The 18,270-nt window shown below is 40.3% G+C and overlaps 3 protein-coding genes and 1 long non-coding RNA gene across 5 annotated transcripts; 2 read left to right on the top strand and 2 right to left on the bottom strand.

Moving 5' to 3' along the window:
- Positions 1 to 104: 104 nt before the first annotated feature.
- On the top strand, positions 105 to 4,273 carry LOC149109788 (uncharacterized). The gene is made up of 3 exons (XM_089293632.1): positions 105 to 423; positions 2,150 to 2,365; positions 3,331 to 4,273. Exons 1-3 carry the CDS (start codon positions 105 to 107, stop codon positions 3,603 to 3,605), a joined length of 810 nt encoding a protein of 269 aa, XP_089149758.1. The 3' UTR covers positions 3,606 to 4,273.
- Positions 4,274 to 4,365: 92 nt separating this feature from the next.
- On the bottom strand, positions 4,366 to 6,560 carry LOC110041437 (uncharacterized). The gene is made up of 2 exons (XM_020746722.2): positions 5,723 to 6,560; positions 4,366 to 5,104 (listed from the first exon to the last, which is right to left on the bottom strand). Exons 1-2 carry the CDS (start codon positions 6,343 to 6,345, stop codon positions 4,771 to 4,773), a joined length of 957 nt encoding a protein of 318 aa, XP_020602381.2. The 5' UTR covers positions 6,346 to 6,560; the 3' UTR covers positions 4,366 to 4,770.
- On the top strand, positions 6,219 to 12,122 carry LOC149109789 (uncharacterized). The gene is made up of 2 exons (XR_016208436.1): positions 6,219 to 6,336; positions 11,781 to 12,122. It is a non-coding gene; the product is annotated as an uncharacterized LOC149109789 (long non-coding RNA).
- Positions 7,716 to 18,264, bottom strand: LOC110041478 (pseudouridylate synthase PUS7L-like). Of its 2 annotated transcripts, XM_089293628.1 has the most exons (17): positions 18,151 to 18,264; positions 16,700 to 16,883; positions 16,056 to 16,197; positions 15,793 to 15,890; positions 14,885 to 14,970; positions 14,443 to 14,533; positions 13,801 to 13,964; positions 13,574 to 13,622; positions 12,976 to 13,109; positions 11,177 to 11,326; positions 11,042 to 11,081; positions 10,440 to 10,562; positions 9,932 to 10,002; positions 9,386 to 9,494; positions 8,707 to 9,068; positions 8,249 to 8,296; positions 7,716 to 8,120 (listed from the first exon to the last, which is right to left on the bottom strand). In XM_089293628.1, exons 1-17 carry the CDS (start codon positions 18,216 to 18,218, stop codon positions 7,790 to 7,792), a joined length of 2,250 nt encoding a protein of 749 aa, XP_089149754.1. In that variant the 5' UTR covers positions 18,219 to 18,264; the 3' UTR covers positions 7,716 to 7,789. The 2 variants fall into 2 exon arrangements, with proteins under 2 accessions (XP_089149754.1, XP_089149755.1); XM_089293629.1 differs by lacking the exon at positions 11,177 to 11,326.
- Between the last annotated feature and the right edge of the window lie 6 nt (positions 18,265 to 18,270).

The following is an 18,270-nucleotide window of genomic DNA, read 5'->3' on the forward strand; positions in this document are numbered from 1 at the left end:
AATCAGAACGCGCGCTTCGCTAAGGCTATGTAAAGCAAATTGTTGCGTCACCTCCATGGCAAACTATAGAGCGCGAAGTTTCGGCCTAGAGTCTTTGTACAACAATGGGACAAAGTATGTGTTGTTTGCGCTGTAGAAGTTATAACACGAAGGTTGTTCCATTAGGCACTTTGCCTAATACAAAATGTTCGAATGCCTCGCTCCTCGCGAGGAATAGGAGCTTTCATCGTCCAGTGCAGATAGAGTTAAAATCGCGCTCTTCGTGGGAGAATCTCTCAACAGAAATCTCGAATCATTCATCACTAGCAACAATTTCTTTAGGATCAGTTCAGACGTTGGTCTCTTCAAAAGGCGAAACAGCCAATTGCGATTTAGTGACAGAAGATAACCAGGGGAGTTCGCCATCAAGCAAAAGGCATCCAGGTAAATTTTTTATCTCAAAACACTTTATTCCAGAACTAACGGAAGTGAAACACTTCAGTTAACTTTTAGTGGTTCGCGTTCGACCTAATTGAGAGGTAGTCAGATATTAAGGGTCAAGCTGTCATTGTTGAAACATTATTATCTAACTCTAAGGTAACCCAAAAATAAGCTAACACTAAAACTCGCTCTTAAAGCGAGGGTCAACCTTAAAAAACGCCATTTTTTCAAGCATTTTTCATGGTTTAGATTTAATTCCAAACCATGGAAAAGTAACATTTTTAAAAAGCTGAAAGACCAAAAATTATGATTTTTTTTTTGTATTTTAGAACTGTATTGTAACCTGACACCGGCTGATTAAATCTGCCACCTGTAGGGGAATGTTAGGGCTTACTTGAGAAAAGATAACTCCTACAAGAACTGATCAAAATAAATAATTTTCACATTTTTTAAAGGACGACAAATAGCGTACTGTTTTAAGCATAGAGATTTTTGAAAAGTTAAAAACACGTGAAAAAGTGAACAGTGAAATCTGATACAGAAAATCCAGCACAGACCAGCATACGTTTCAATGTATAACTTCGACAAAGTGTACTGGATGGAAAAGTTCCTAGCTTAAAACAAAACACTTACTTCGAACAAAAAATACTGAAAATTTCAGCTCATTTGAACTAATCGCTCATTTGAACAAAATAGCTCATTTGAACAAAATAACTCGTTCTGAGAAAACGAGCTTTGAACTTACAGTAACAGAAATGTTTCTCAAAATAAAATTTTTAAAACCTCAAGATTCAAATTTCGGTAAAAACACAAATTCGATCTCTAACTTATAGAACTGTTAGATGTACCTCCGCCTTAAACTACCCATGGCTAACATAATTTTTGAACTTGAATCCACCCCCAAAGTGGGAACTAATTCATTTATGACTCGATCCTTAGTCAGTTTATAATCATTGACTGCAGAAGTACCCTGAAGATTTTCAAAACTTTCCCTTGGGAAACATGACTGAAAAACAATTGGACATGGGTTGCGAAATGGTCAAGTGTACGGTTATGAAACAGCAGGAATGATAACCTTATAAACATAGAACATCTCTTTATAACGCTTGATGTTGGTTTTATTCTACGCTTATAATCCCCCCACCTTCCACACCCCCCCCCCCGGTTTCTAAGCCCGCCGAAAACCCCTTATGAAGTCGACGATTAAGCCCAGGGGTCCATTTCTCGAAGGGGTCCAGAAAAGTTTTCGCACCCGGAAAATCGCAGCAAAATCTCAAACCCTATGATTACAGAGCTGTTTTATTCACATGTTCTTAATATAAACAGAGGTTCTCTTCATACAAGAAGTTCCAGGCGTATACACCTCTTTATGTCCTATTAACTAAGAAAGGCTTTTCGGGTCCGAAAAGTTTCCGAGGCTTTCACGAGAAACGGGTCCTAGGGCTTATAACCGGAACGTCATGGTATTCTCCGATCATGTCCCTTCTTAGGCCTTTCCGCGTACTTCATGTAAAATCGCCTACATATCTTTCCGGAAACTCTTAAAAAATCCTCTAAATATCACAAAGCATTTTCTAAATATCTCGAAGAACCCTCTATATATCTCTTATTATTGTCGTAAAAATACATCGGTTTTGAATCACTTAGGCCAAGATTTTCAAAAATTTCTAAATATCTTAATATTTTCTAAATGTCTCGGAAATGTCACCGTCATATTTTCCTTGCAAAGGACTCCTTACACCTGAACCAGAGGAAGGTCTTGTGAATCCTTCAAGATTGTCAACTATATGTGAGGCACCTCAAGGGTACAGTTCGCCTGGACCTCAAAGGATTCGCGCAAGTCAGTCACGTTCGGAGCAACCACTGCGTATCACATCATTCCTGACTCGAGCTTCCACTCCGAGACCTGACAGGGCAAGTGCCATAGTGGTGAAACCTTGTAAAGGTGAGAGATAGTCCTACACTGGAAAAACAGTCTTTAAAGATGGGGATGCAATAGATAACACTTACAATTAACTACGACACATAATGACCAAGGAATAACGTTTGCACCGATGTTACATTTCCCAATCACACCAATTGGCCATCTCCGAGTTGCCTTTTGCCTCTGGGTCAAAACAAGTCTTCGTGCGAAACCATTCGCATGAAAATGTGTTCCCTCTTGCGGGTTCATTTTCATGCAAATCAAAGTTATTTTTATATGAAAGGTTTTTCACGAAGATTCGTTGACAGAGGCACAAGGCAGCTCGGACATGGCTTATTGGTTCGACTGGAAAACCTCACCTACATTCATCTAACATATCTGAGAAGGCACATTTTTTAACCAAACCGAAAAAACAGTACACAAAGTAGCTTTGAAGTCGATTACGCGAGGTTTCTCGCGCTGCACACCTCATGGAGACGCCGCGTTTCACCCAGTTATTTCCCACGGTTTAGTATTTTGCCGCGCTCGGCGCGGGTTGCATATTTTTTGCTTCGAGCTCTGATTGGTTCATTCAAACAAAAGATTAGGAGAAGAAGTGCGTATACTATTTAATTTTGGAACGTTTTGATGGTTTTCGAATGGCTGTCTTAATGTCTTTATCAAGCCCGCGAAAGCGGGAGGCGAAAGTGTGGGCCGCAAGCTTTTAAATTTCACTCCTCATTGGTTGAAAATCAAAGCAGCGGACTAAGCGATCACGAAAAGGATTCAACCAATAAGAGTTGAGCAAACCGGCTCTAATCGTTCGATGGCTAATACAAAAAGGCTCCAAGGACAGTGAGATGTATGTATCCAATCACATCCCGGTTTTGCTTTCCGCTGTCGGCAAACATACCTATTTCATGGTTTGCTTTATCAGTGCGGTGTTTAGGTGCCTTTCTAAACGATTTACTTAAAAGTATTTCTAACGGTTTGGATTCTTTTTCAAGCTTCCACCGCTAACATTCCTGAGGACACTGAGCCCGAGTGTGTATGTCCACATGGAATACCGCTGGCTGGTGTGAACGGTGATCCACATGCGGTGAATTGTGCGTTATGCGAGAGGCCTGGCTCTAGAGGGGGACGGGCACTAGCAGGCATGATAGCTTTCCGTAGGGCGCAGTCAAAGATGCAACGACTAAAAGGCTTCAGTAAGAGAACCGCAGAAGGTTATGCTGACGCTCTGCATCAGTTCGCTGAGAGACATCAGAACGACGACTTATAATCTTGTGATTATTGATCGGCAAATTTGTTCTTACTCTGGATCGATAATCAGATCTAGAACAGAGCAGAACATGTGTTGAGATGACCGAGAGGGGCTGAAACAAGAACGTTTTAGTAACTGCTGGAACACTATAACAAGGGCCCGAGACGGAGGTCCTTTAAGTGTTTGTGGAGTCTGAAGCCCAATAATTTTGCACCTTTGGAGTCCAGAGTTATTAAAATGAATTTGGAACGACAAAGACCTGTAAGAATATGACGGAACAATGGAACTCTGTTCGGCTACAAGCCCGAAGGTCTGGTGTAAAAGCTGTTTCAATAATGAACCTTGTACTGCTCAGAAAAAAGCAAAAAAGGCTTTGTGTCATGGCGAGACACACTGTCTTCTGAAGGTTGAACGATAACAAACCTTCAAACAGATGTTAGACATAATCCACAATATAGAAATAAAAAAGTGGTGTAAGTTTCAAGAGCAGCTAGTCACACAATAAGATAGTTAAAGAGTCCGTGGAACTCAGCTTGAGCCAAAGAAATGCAATAATCTTATAATAAGTGATTTTATTTACATGTCTTCAAGCGCTGAGTCAGCGTATTGTGTACCGGATCGAAAGATAAAAAGATTTACACTCATGTGTGGTAAATTAATAAATAACCCGTTATTGTTTGTTTACAGCCGCTGACTGATTTCTTGAAATCGTGATTGAACCGTGAGCTAGCGGTATCGGAGGAGATCATCATTCCTCCCTCGGTCTCCTTCTCAGCTCTTTTTCTTTTTAGCTTCGATTTTAGTCTTTTGCAATTTTTACCGAGGTCCACAAGACTTTTATTTGAGAAGGCCTCTGGATTTGGGTGAGAAGTTGAAAATGACATAGAAAATAGAAAGGGAAACGAGGTATCTTAAGTGCTCTCGTCAGATGGACTCTCGATGGAAAAATATTACAGGCGTAGCTTTTGAGTCTAAATTTCAGGCTAGATTCTGAGCGAGACTTAACATAATTTACCAATCGTTGCCGCTGCCGACCCAGAAATGTATGTAACAAATTAATTAATTTTCAGAATCAAAATATTTTCAACATTGACTAGGATTGTGCTTTCTACAAACTCAATCTTGGGTTTAGAAATTGGTTGTAGATGTGAAATCCTAATGGGCGAAATTTCGTTATAAAAAGCTATGATTGTAAGTTCTCTCTATTTCTAAACAACCAAAGGGTTGATAATAACGAGATCACTAACAACTGCTTATCACTTGTAACTCTAGAAAATCCATTAGTTTCTAATTTTTCTGATAGTTTTGTATCGTGAGCGCCTTTTCCTATGACAGCGGTTTCAGTCTCATTGTCTTTGGCTCCTCCCACCTTGTTACACTCGTGCCCAGTGCAACATCGGACGCAGACTCGTCTCTTCCCAGACCCCACGATTTCTACCTCTCGCCGACATCCGTCGTGGCATGAGTAACCACGCAGTCCATCGTCACTGGAGCAACCAAGCATGATTGGCAGAATGCTAAAAAAATTAATGAAAAAGACCCTGTAAGTATTAATGGGATAAAGTAAGTCGGAAAGCTCTGGGGGCAGTTGGGTGGGAAATTGAGAAGGAGGGGAGCCAAGGCTCGTAAAAGGCAACTGCCATTTCAAAAGGTCGTGTGATTCTACTCAATTACACTTCTCAGCTAAATTGACTGGTATGGAAGACATGGAATAGTTTCCGGAATTTCATGTTCCTTAGCAAACCAGTACTTGATTGATATTAAAGGGTCTCCCGCGGGTTTTTAACGAATTGAAAGGGAACATTTTTAAAACTTTCGTGACTGGCTGGCGGTTACTTTATTCTCCCAGTTTTTGACACTCGAAATACACCATGGGTACCAAAGATTGCCATGCACACATGTTGTGCTGTAAAACAAATCCAATTTATCTGTAAGAAACAGAGGGGGGAAAGGTTCATGTTATCAGTGTGGGGAATGATTTTGAGCTTTGATGAGATCAGGAACAAAGAAATCCCCGTTACAAAAAACAAGGACCTTCTCTCCCGCTTCCACCCCGCCCCGTGCGTCCCGTGTGATAGCGCCTTACCATAATTTGAGTACAGGTTTAGTCAACGCTAGAGCAAGACTCTACTCACCTTGAGTTTGTTCCTGCCGAGCCGCCCTCTTTGTTCAACGTAATGGCAAAGCATCTATCTCCGGGGGGACACTGCGTGGTTGTCACGCGATCTTGTAGGCACATCCTACCCTGGCATTTAAGGCAGCGAGGGCCCGCGGTCATTAGGCTCAGCTGCAAAAAAGTATCCCGTCTCCACACGCAACATCCGCGCCCAGGCCACAAACGACCACCAGAGGAAGAGTTGGTGACCAGATTCACGCGGTCTCCAAGGCCCAGGCAAACGCGTTCACATGAATATTGTCTAGTTTCCCCGGATCCTTTTTCGTTTACGACCGTTTCTTTCTCTGTTGAGACGCATAAATCCCTTCCACGAAACTTTGCCTTGAGCTTGTAGTCAAAGAAATGTATTTTCCCGTCATTTGGTATTGTGTGATGCACAGCTGACAACAGACGAGGTTTGCTCCGACGAAAATTGACGGAGATGTTCTGGAAGCGTTTAACGCTCAGAATAACTGAGGTAACGCTACCGCTCGATCCGTCACGCGGTTGGCACGGAATGATGTAACTGTCCGCCGTGGGGAAGCAGAACCCAAGAAGTCCACATTGAACGAGAAAATTAACAAACAGAGATTGGTAAGCCATCTTTCTGTGTTGCGTTTGCTCTGATTTCTAACTGAAAAATTTGCTCGCCCGCGAATACTTAAGGGTTCCAAAAACATGGCAACACCTTTCCTCATGCTAGTCAAGTGACGGACGCGATAAGGGTGAATCACTTCCGGTTGTGTTTGTTTTGGGTGTAGGTTCCACTTGACTGAACATTACGCCAAAAAAGTCGAAAAATTCGGTCCGAGATTTGTTTATGAACACGTGGACTGTCAATCAAACTGAGACCAAATAAAGACCAGGTATAAAATGGGGACCTAATCATAAGCTTGTGTTAATTTATACGATTTTTGCTTCAGTGCTCTCTATATTTAGAAAAGACGTCTTCAATTAATCCACCCCTCGTTCACTTTAAAACATACATGTTCAGTTTTCTCGTCGATGAAACATTTATGTTAGTTCTGAGAATTTGATGGTAAACTACACTGGCCCTTGCTGATGATTATCTGAAAACTCATCATATGTCTGAATATCAATGTGTTAACAACGTAAGGAGAAACAAGAGATTGATCTCTCAGAAATGGAGTTGAATCTGTGACAAACATGAATCTATTCAAGCGAATTATTCCAAAGAGCCGTGTTTGTGATCAAATAGACAATACAATGCCTTCAAGCGGCCGTTTGGCCTGGGGTTGCTGAATAAATAATTCCTCAAAGTAATTAGGTCATCGTTCACAATTCTTCGCAGGGGAAATCAAGAGTAACGTGATTTTAATGCGAAAGAAAGGTTGCTTTGCGAAATTGGCTTCCCTATCAAGTAACGTTATTTTTTATCACCATATTTGTTCATGTTACGTGACATCCGGTAGTGACGTGTGCCTTAGAGACGACTGAAACAAGCTTGATCACGAGCTTAGGGTCAGCTTAGCCCACAGTTCTTCTAAAATAGGAAGCGTGATACAACAAAGTTTACTCAAGCACTTAGCAAGCCATAACTAATCTGACAAATGTTTGTTAATACGTGGATGGTGAAGGGACAGGGAAAGACAACCTGACCTTGCGGGTACTTTTTATTCGCGTCGATTGTGTTCACTGGATTGGTATAGCGTCAAAACGAAATGACCCGAGGCAAGCTACCGAAGCGAGGAACTTGTGCGTTACTATTATCAACCTGGGAAGCAGCTCTAGATGAACCAAAATACGACCAAAATGTAGGGTACATTTTATAGAGGGGTGTTCCGGGACTATTCGCACGAAAGGGGTGCCTTTTTGGCCCTTGTTCGAAAAAAGAAATTTCATTGGCTTTTTGAACTATCGTCTCGACGGAATCGAACTTTCTGGCGATTTAGGAGCTGCAAAAATTAACCATACGGCAACAATAACATTAAAACTAGAGTAAAAAAAATCAATGCAGTGAAAGAAATTTAATTTTTCTTTACTCCATTACTATTTATGATGATATTATCTTGTTTTGGCCTGTATTTCAGTTTTTCATGAGTTCTCTAATGCATGACGTGGCGTAACACGAAGGTTCCAAACTAAACGAAATTTCGATGTTGTTGCAGAAGTTGTCAAGGCTTCGAGGTAACTCGGTCTGCTCTGTCGCGTCGGTGCATATTGTTTCGTTCTCGCCGAGTCTCGGTCTTTTTACGAAATCATTTTTTGGATTTGAGCCCGTGCTCGCTGCAGAATCGCCAGCGGAGAAATTTCCAGTGCACGCATGTTCGTCTTGCACACATTTCCACGTCAAATCCCCTGGGAATGCCACAAGTTTTCTATAAGCCCCAGGCAAGTTCATTCCCAAAGCTCTAAGCCTGCAACAGAATGGTCGAAAGTATTAATTAGAGCGACAGAAAGAAAGCGACTACAATAACCGTGCTAGAACAGTATTCATTATAAGTGTCAGTAACTCTAAGAACATATTTAAGGGTAGAAATCCAACCTGAAGCTTTTTACGGTCAGCCCGTCTCTTTCCAGCGTTTCCTTGTACCTGAAAACATTATAGGAGGCAATAATTGAAAGTCAAATATTGAAATCTTCAAGCGCCTCGAACACTAAATCAAACCACAGTGGTAGAACCACAACTAAAACCTGTGTTTTTTTTTTATCGTCAAGCTCGTAAGACCGATGGCTACATGCAGTTATTAAAAACTGGATCATTGTATATTGCAATTCGAGAGTTTTCATTGGTTTAGCCATCATGGTTTACAAATATGGTAAGCGTACGCGTGATTTTTTGGGGGCGTTTTTATTTCTTCTCTATTTTACAATTAGTTTTCCATATTTTGAGGACGTTCGCACTCGTTGGATATATATCCAACGTGCGGTCGTGGAACAATTTTTAATTAGATTTTTTAATCGATTGTCTGAGGTGTGTACGTAAATTCACGAAGCACTTACTTTTCTCCTACTTCATTTTCGGGGTATTGGACGCTGTATCCAGGTAGCGGCAAAACCACGTCTTTGAGAAGATATTTTCCTTCGTCATGATCCGATGCGCACCTGACGTGGTCCCTTCCGACGCCACAGGTTTCATCTGCGCATAAACTCCTATCACTGTCGTGACTGTCAGCGGTATTCATATTTAACTCATACGCATTAACAGTTTTATCTACGATCAAGTCTCCTTGAACAGCCGCTGTCCGACCGTACCGTCGTATCCTGTAGGATGCCATATGATTCCAGACAAGGCTACAGTAACTGTGAATGTACAACAGCCGCATGGAGTATGGGATGTTAAGCAACGCTTTACGGCAACCATCCTGTACAAGGAAAAAAGTTGTGTTGTTAACCTTGTCCTATTCAAAACAGGCTTTCGTAAGAGTCGCCAACTTCGGATAAAATTCAGCACGAAATTTTGCGGGCTGGCGATTTTTTGAATTTTGAGAAATCACAGTAGTTTTTGGCAGTTCAATGCGTCTTCCCAAAAGTCATAGCTGGTCTTAAGAAATCGGAAGAATAAAAGGACCAAAACTATGCTCATTTAGATCAGGTATCCAAACCTGCGCTGCTAATCTTTTAATGAATTAATTTGGCAAGGCTATGGTAAGAAAAATATGTAAAGGCCCTATTTACAAACCATGTCAGTGCCATGTCTGTGAAGAGCTTTGAGTACCAGTGTTTCACGGACCTTATAAGAGGGCATTTTACCCAGCGTACCTTGCACGTCGCCTGTCTCGCAGTAATACCTGGGGAAGGAGAAAATTGTGGCAACACATAAAGATTTAGATTTCAATCAATTCAAATCAAATAAAAAAAGCAGCGGAATGATTAATCATTTAAGGCGAAAGAGGAATGTCTTTCCAGTTCTTCTCTCGCGAGTTCTGCGTTTCATAGCGGGAAACCTTTATGTCATTGGCCGAACTTAACAAGATTGGACACTTTGTGACGTTTTATAAGCGGTACACAATAAACCAAAGAAAGTTTGAGTACGATTAGGACTGACTTTATGAACTAGACTTCATGTAAAACGAATTTCAAATTCCCATGCAAAGTCAACAGCTGATGAGATCATAGGAGAAGTAAAAACCAGCTGATATGTCTTGATGAACTGCAAAATTCTCAAAACTAAAATTAAAAGAAATCTAAGGCATTTGGTAAGGAGAATTTATAGAAGAAGACTTACCTTTTAGCAGAGTTGACAGGACTGTCTGGGTTTTGCTCTGATGGAGTCAGAAGAAGCTTGACTGCACGAACCTGAGGACAAAACGAAAATAACAAGAAGATTAGGTGAGTTATATGCGAGTTTTTTACACCAATCTCTAAGCGCAGACTGGGCGGTTTTCACTTAAGTGTCCAAAAGTATTTTGTTTGCATCACTACGCTACACGATTGGCTTAAAAACTCGCGCCACTTTTTTGATCCAATGAGAAGTAAAACCAAAACCAATCGTGCTTCGCTCGCACACGTTTTCCCGCGCTTTGCGTCAGCTACATGCATTTGCCTCCAGTTTTGATTGGTTCACTGGATTTGTCTGTGTCCTTTGTGAATGGCTAGAGTGATTACTTTGATTTTAGTTTCACAAGACTCGATTGAAAACTGCTTTATGTAGAGCCAACCCAAACGCCAATTACTCGCGACACTCAAGTAGCGCTCAAACCGTTCTGTGACTTCACGCAAAATGGATGCCTTACCATATCTCCTTGTAGCATGGCATGTCCAATGTCACAAGCGTTCACTTCTTTGTCATCCAAACCGAACCTCTGGGGTCCAAAGTAATTCAAAAATCCGTTCGAAGTCAAGGAGGATATCGAGTCCTGATATTGAAGTTTAAAAAAGTCTCAACTGATGTTAATTACTGCTTGCATGCAAATACTCAAGGGGATTTATAGGACATTACTTATGAAAAAAGTTTTAGGTAGGAAGAAATAGTCCTTTGTTAGAAGTTTCTTGGTGTTTTGATGAGGCACATAAGTAACTTTTTGAACAAAAAGCATAGTTTTTTCTCCACCAAATACCATAGGAACAACAGCCAAAATTCACGTTATAATGGCACTGTAACTCTTTTTCCATGTCGGCGTCAAATACTGACCTTCATAGGAGCGTAAGCCCTCTGAATAAGCGCCGCTTTAGAGCAAAAGCGTTTGGAATAGGTAAGGCGTTGTGGTTCAGGGATGCGGCGCTTATTGAAGAGTGCGCGGCGCTGCTTTCTCGAGTAGGCTATCTTCTTCGCGGATCTACGTTGTTGATGGAGAGATCTACATTAACCTTTTAACATTAACCTACAGTTACACACCTCAACAAGTTTCGTCAACTGGGGAAGATTCTCTCCGTGGCTACAAAAAACGGAAAGAAACCCTTTTTTACGCGTTAAAATAAGTAAAATGTCTGCTTCAAAACAGTTGGTGTGATATCCGATTTATTCACTAACCTCTGGTCAGTATTACACTGTATATTTCTTATGATAACTTGAAAATGGTTTCCACTTAGCGCACCCATCCTGAGCTGTCTACTCACACCCCTCCTGTAGCTACCACATTCTATACCTTCTAGGGAGGGGTGATCTTGAATGGCACACATCCTACGGATTGCAGAGGTAAAGATTACTGAGGTTTGGCTGGCCTTTCTCAGGGATGCATTCTTAAAGAAGTTTGTGTCACTGACTTATCATTATTAGCTTAACTGCAAAATGTAGCCACGTACATATTTCTTGTTCACAAAATATGAAAATAGGGAGAAGTGTGAACGACCGACCACATAATTGTTGTTCATGCCTTTAGTACTTTGACATTAGATAACTGCAACTCACAGCTATATGGTCTTCCTCAGCATCTACATCCGTTCAAAATCCAGCAGCTCGAATTGTTACATGTACTAGGAAATTTGATCGTATAACCCTTATCCTAGAAAAGCTCCACTAACTACCTGTCCGTTACCATATAGTTTATAAAATTATTTTACTGGTCCACAAAGCTCTCAATGGAACAGCGCCTTGTTACATCAGTCACTTACTTAATTATCACACCTCTCAACAGACACTAAGATCGTCTTCTGAACACCTTCTGGCGACCCCGAAAGCGAGACTAAAGACTTATGACGAGAGAAAATTTGCTGTAGCGGCGCCAAGACTATGGAACTCGATTCTACTCGAACTAAGATCTAGTTCTTCAATTGACAGTTTTAAAGGACATTTAAAAACATATCTTTTTAAACATGCTTTTCAACTCTTTTAATTTTTAGATGATAAATATGTTTAAAGGGGCTCAGTCAAGGTATTTTGAGTTATTTTGGCCACATACAAAATTACCTTTAAATGGTAGGAAACCTGAAAATAACAGTTTAATAAGATAGAAAAACACCAAAGAGATAATGATAAACCATGAAGGAACGAAGATGGCTAAGGATGGAGAAGATTCACACGGATTACAAAAGACGAATTTGAAAAATTGAGGCTAAATCTTTCAACATGCGCAAACCGTGACTGAGCTCCTTTAAATATCGTAGAATTTTAACCAAGTTTACACCTATTACTCTTTTCCCCCTTCCCCACCCCCCCTTCTTTTAGCTTTTTAAGAATCTTTAATGTGAAGCACCGTGGACAATGAGTGGATTTGGCGCCATATAAATATTTTTATTATTTATTATTATTATAAACGCGTATCTTTACATGCCTATCCATGGAGCCAAAAATCCGGCTAGCTGCTTAGTTACATAAACAAGTAGACGTGTTGCCAAGCAGTGGCGTAGCTAAGAAGCCAACGTATCTATTCCTCTTTCCAAAAGCCCGGAGAAGCGAGAACGACTGCATAGCCGCTTATCCAGGTTTTTCAGTGGGTATGGTATTCAATTTCGTTACCAGAGTCTCTCTTCTTCTCTCCCTCCAAGGGGTGGGAAGAGGAGAGACCCTGGAAACAAGGTTGTATGGTATTCTGCAGTTACTTCTTACATTTGCATTGTTATGTTTAGTTGCCATTGATAATAACAACAATAGACTGAAAAAATTACGACACTGCTTCTTGTTGAACACCTGAGGTTTGCCGGGTTACAGTACGCCATTCCAAGCTCCCATTAAGGTAGCCTGAGAGCAGGCTCTCATCGTTGGTGGCACAAGAAAAGCCGTCAGTGAACGAAGTGACTTTGCTCGTCGACTTTGCTCCTGCCGCAATGAATGAGAGTGGGCTCCCAGATTGCCAAAATGATTAATATCAACGTAAAAATTAACTGACTCACTGTTTTGGAGTGACTCCTTTAACCACCATGTACTGTTTAGTGATCGCTTTTTTGTCCTTGATACCAGCATAACTGAAGGCTGATGGCTGCACATTTAAACAGCTGGACAAACGATGAATAGCTTCTAGTGTTTCCTAGAAAATTTAAAAAAAAAACAATCAGACGTTTGAGTAACAAGGTAGAGTATAAAAATCACAATATTTAGAGAGGAAGCCACATCAGCCTTAGCTGGTTTTCATGCAGGTCATCTATCCTGGTCCAATTGGAGTTTGGAGATGTTGGTTTTTGTGGAGGAAGGAAAACCGGAGAATCCAGAGAAAAACCCTTGGAGCAAGACGAGATCCAACAACAAACTCAACCCACATATGGTGCAAGGCTGGAATCAAACCTGCACCACACTGGAGCAAGGCAAGCACCCTCGCCACTACACCATCCCTGCTCCCCAATATATGCATGGATAAAGCACCCAAACTACACCCTCCACTGAACGCCTCAACTTCCACACAACTGCAACTGTGACTTCAACACAACTCTTGGCTGCCAAACAAACCTCAGGCTCCATACCATAATATTGAACAAATATTCATCAAATTCTTACCATATTTCTTTTACATAATACAAATCCTGTGTACTCAGTTTCTGTCTGTCTGGAAAAGAGAACCATTCAACAAAAGTAAGTCTGTGCACTCAACTTCATCAGCATTGTTGAAGGAGTAACTGTACAATAACTTTACATGTCGGTTAGGCATGTGGGTTAGTCTCTGCCTGCCTGCCTGGCTGGCTGGCTGATTGTCGACTGACAGACAGACAGATCATTGCGCATACCTTGAATCACCTTTATTGTTGTTTTGCCGCATTTGCTTCGGTCCCCTGGCTCGCATTCTTATCTGGATGTAGCTTCCTCCACCACTTGCTGCTTTGCTGCCTTGCTTATTAAAGGTTTTGCTCTCAAGAAATGAACCAAAGTGTTTTGACAGCAACCTGTGGATCTGAAACATTAAATGGGTGACAAGCAAGAAAACATAAAGCATAAAGCACAAGCCAGTGTGTTTCATAACCTTTCTAAACACCGAGAAGAAAGGTGAAAATACAATTTCCACAAAATCGATGTTGTCATCGTCAGCCTCATACACATGAATTTGACAAACCTAAAATCTTACTTACAGATGCACAGAGGAACTAGCTGTCAGGTTAGGGGCACTTAGAAAATTATAAACTGAACATCACCAAGCCAACATCCTACTCGATATCGAGGGATTGCTTACTACTACTCTAAAAATTAAGAACCCCCCCCCCCCCCCCCACCCCATTCCTATACAGGATATAAGTAAATGGAGGACAGAGCCCCCTTAAAATAACATTTACATTATTATCTCTCAGGTTGCTCTAACCATAACTTTGCAAGGTAATTGTCGGCAGTTTCTGGATTACAGTGTATCTCAACTGATGCTAATACTCTTACAGTACCTTAGTTCGTTGCTGTTTATCTGCACAACTGACATCAAGATTGAGGGTAGAAGGAATTCTTCTATTCTCCCAGTGAGCAAAGCACAGCAACCTTGGAAAAGTGAACAAATGAAGAAATGTGATTTGTAAACTTATACAACTAAAGGGTTAAACTGACTGACTAACTGACTAACCCACCTGGCGACTGACTGGCCAACCCACCGACCCATGAACCTACCAATCCACCAACCAACTGAAAGACTGGAAGACTGACCAAGGGAAGGAGGGACTTGGAAAAAAAGGAGGGGTGAAGGGGGAAACAGAGGGGAAAGAAGAAGAGAAGGGGAAGGAAGGAAAAAGGTAGAGAGGGAGGATAGGAAGAAAATTAACAGACTTGTAAACAAACAAAAAAAGAATCTAACTTATGATTGAAAAGGGTGAACAAAATACAAATATAATCTACCGGTCAATTTGGTGTCTGTCATTGAGCAAGTCAATGAACTCCCAGTATACTTTATCATTCCGAGCAAACATCAGATGAGGGTCTCCCTGAAAAACAGAAGGAGAAAAACAATTGAAAATAATCATGTTAACATTGCAACATGTTGTCTTTAAGAAACCTAAGTGAGCCAATTATCATGAGAGATAAATTTTACAATCTGGGCACCTTCACAATCAGAACAGAATTTATCATCTCAATATCATTTGAAACACAATCAATAATAGAAGTCAGGAAAATAATGAAGAAATGATCACTAACTACAGGTCTAGACATTTAACATTTGTCAAGAAAATTCTCCTAGTTGATACGTCGAGAAGAACTGCTTCGAGAACAGTTCTAAGGAGAATTTGAAAATATAACAATGTTGAGGCTTAAACTAATATCGACAAGCAGGATTGCATTCTTGTACAGTGATGCAGCACCAACTTGATATAAAGTGGGGTGGTGAATGGTCCTTCAGAAAACCATGGATCTGGCAAACTTTTTGGATTTCACAATTCTTGGAGTCTCATTTTTTTAGTGGCTATGTGCATCTCACAGTGTTGATGCTGTCTAGGAGTCTAAATTTATTGTGAGGCTAAGGAAGTCTCAAAGAACAGATTTGTTTGTTTGTGTTTATAAATGACATCTGATCACATTAAAACACTGTGAAGTCTCAGTCTCGCAATTTAAAAAGTCAGCATGTCTCTGGCTTGGAAAAAAGTGCTAGCCAAAAGCACTAAGCTTGCCTTCTTGCAAAGTCTTGAACTTGCCATTCACCACCCCTAAAAAAAGCAAACTATTATTGTTAGAAGAAAGACATGGTGTCAGTTAGAAGAATTGAACGCATGGTTTATTAACTTTGATAGGTCTTTGAGTAGCTTACTGACCTCCTGTTCACTCTGTATAGTTTCAGTCTGAAGATGAGGAAAAGCTAGCCTGACATTTCTATGGAGGGATGTGCGCTCCTCCTTTGTCATCTTAGAGCCTAACACAAGATGAAATATGGAAATTGCTTCTAAGTCGCTAATCTTTCAGGAGTAATTTGACACCAATAAAAAAAATATGTCAGAATAACTTACTGCAGTACCACCCCGAGTAACACTGCAGGGACCTTTCTTATAGGTAAATTGGTTGTCATTAATATTCTTACCAACGCAGATCTTTTTGTCACTGTTTCTGTTGCTTTCAACAAACAAACCCAACTCCCTCAGTTCTTTTAACTTTGCATTTCCAAGACTTCTGTCCAAGTCTTTCAAAGCATTACTTTGTAGCTTCTCAAATGATTCTGAAATCTAAAAATTTACAAAGAAAATACATGTATGTCGTTAATATTTACCGCCTGCAAAAAGTCAATTAATCTCTAAGAGTTTAAAGGCCCAAATTTCAACCTACATATTTTAGAGTCATTGTTGTTTATTTTGTTTTTCTGTTACGCTAAATTTATATCAATTTAGATGGACTACAGAGTAAGTGACAATGTTGTACCACCTACATAGGCCAAAGGATTTGCCAAACAAGATTATTTCACTTATCATGCAAAGAATTCATGATTATATTTAGATCAACATCTTTTAGCTTCTCTATGAGAAACATGAATATATCCAAGGCAGGCTAATCAATCATTTTCTGAAGACATAATTTTGTTGTTGAAGAGAATATTTGTATACATGCATGCAAAAATTATAGTGTACCTCTTGTAAACATAAAAATTGTATGGATGATGAAAAAGGCCTTTTAAATGGTAAATTTACAGTCATCAGCCAAAAATTAAAATGTGTATTGATACAGCCATACCTGTGTTAGAAAAGGCATTTCCCTTTCCACAAGTGTACTCTTTTCCCCTGAACATTCCTGACTTCTCATGCACTCTTTATGCTTTCCATAGCCTTCATCGTCCTTTGCAGAAGAAATTATGCTGTTTTTTAGCTCTACAAGTTTCCCTTTAGTGTCAATTTCAGTAACAACAAAATCTTGCCACCTTCATTCAACAAGTTAAGCAAATAAACAATCTGCGCCTACAATTATAATATTTTTACAAATATACATGTACACTTCTGCACAAAATAATGATTCTCGGTATTGAGATCAAAATTTCTCCCCAGTATGATTCGTACCCATGTTGTTTTTTTCTATGCAATGAATGCTATATAATTGCGATTCAAGACTTCAACTCCAGACTAACGATTTGGATGTTAGTATGAAATACATGTACTCTTGCACGAATAAAGAAAGCCGCACGATTTGCAGTATTGTTTATTTCTATTGTTACGAATTCGAGGTATAAATTGTTTTCTCAAAAAATTCTTTGAGCGTCTTGAAATTCGAAACTTGAGCCTCGATACTCGATTCTCGATTCTCGAAAGCATCGACCACCAAAATATACATACATAATTATATGTCCTTTTCAATCATAATGTAGAAAAAAAAAAACTGCTGCTGGTTTAACAGTCTTGGATCATGTGTACTAAAGGCATCCACAGTCAAGTGTCAATGGATACCCTCGATCTATACCCTCAATTGACCCTTGATGGATACTCGATCAACACCTCAGTTGACACTCCAGCAACACTCCATTGACATCTCGGTCAACAGTTGGTCGAAAGTCGACTAATTTTCAATCGATGCATATGAGTAGGTCAACATTCAGCCAACTATCCATCAACTGTTGATCAAGTGTCAATCGAGTGCCTTCCGAGTATCATTCGGGATGTTTATTGAGATGTCGATTGAAACCATCGATCGACACTTGAGCGTGGATACTTTTCGTACACATGATCTAGAGTCTTTTGATGGTGGTTTTTCTCTGTAACCAATCAGATTTTTACAAGTAACTTTGCCACTAGTTGGCCACAAGGTCTGTGTTGCCAGTTAACATATTAATTAATTGGATATATATGTGATTTTTAGAGTACTGGGATAATCAATGTTTTGTCATCTCTCAACTTCATTATGACTCCTCCCCCACCCACAAAGCCCCTACCCTCGACCAAATAGGTAAATTAGCAAAAATGAGCATGTGACATTACAGTTGACCACCGATAACTCGAACCCCCGGCTAACTCGAAGTAACTTCATTCCCTACAGGCCATTTTCTATATAATTTTACCCTCGATAACTCGAACCTTTTACTACTTCCCTTGAAGGTTCGAGTTATCGGGAGTCGACTGTATTTCTGTCTACAAATCCAAACTTGCTGTCTCCAGTAGCACACTATACTTGACACTAGCTCATATAGTTCAGGATACGTTTGTTTGATTCGTCCCTTAAACCCCTGTAGATCAGAGCGAAGAAAGCACTCTGCACCGAACGACATGTTGAGATATCTCTTCCTCTCAGACACAATCAACAAAGTCAGGGTGAGGCCT

Source organism: Orbicella faveolata, unplaced genomic scaffold, assembly GCF_042242905.1.
Source record: "Orbicella faveolata isolate gen_17 unplaced genomic scaffold, um_ofav_v1 contig_25, whole genome shotgun sequence".
NCBI lineage: Eukaryota > Metazoa > Cnidaria > Anthozoa > Scleractinia > Merulinidae > Orbicella > Orbicella faveolata.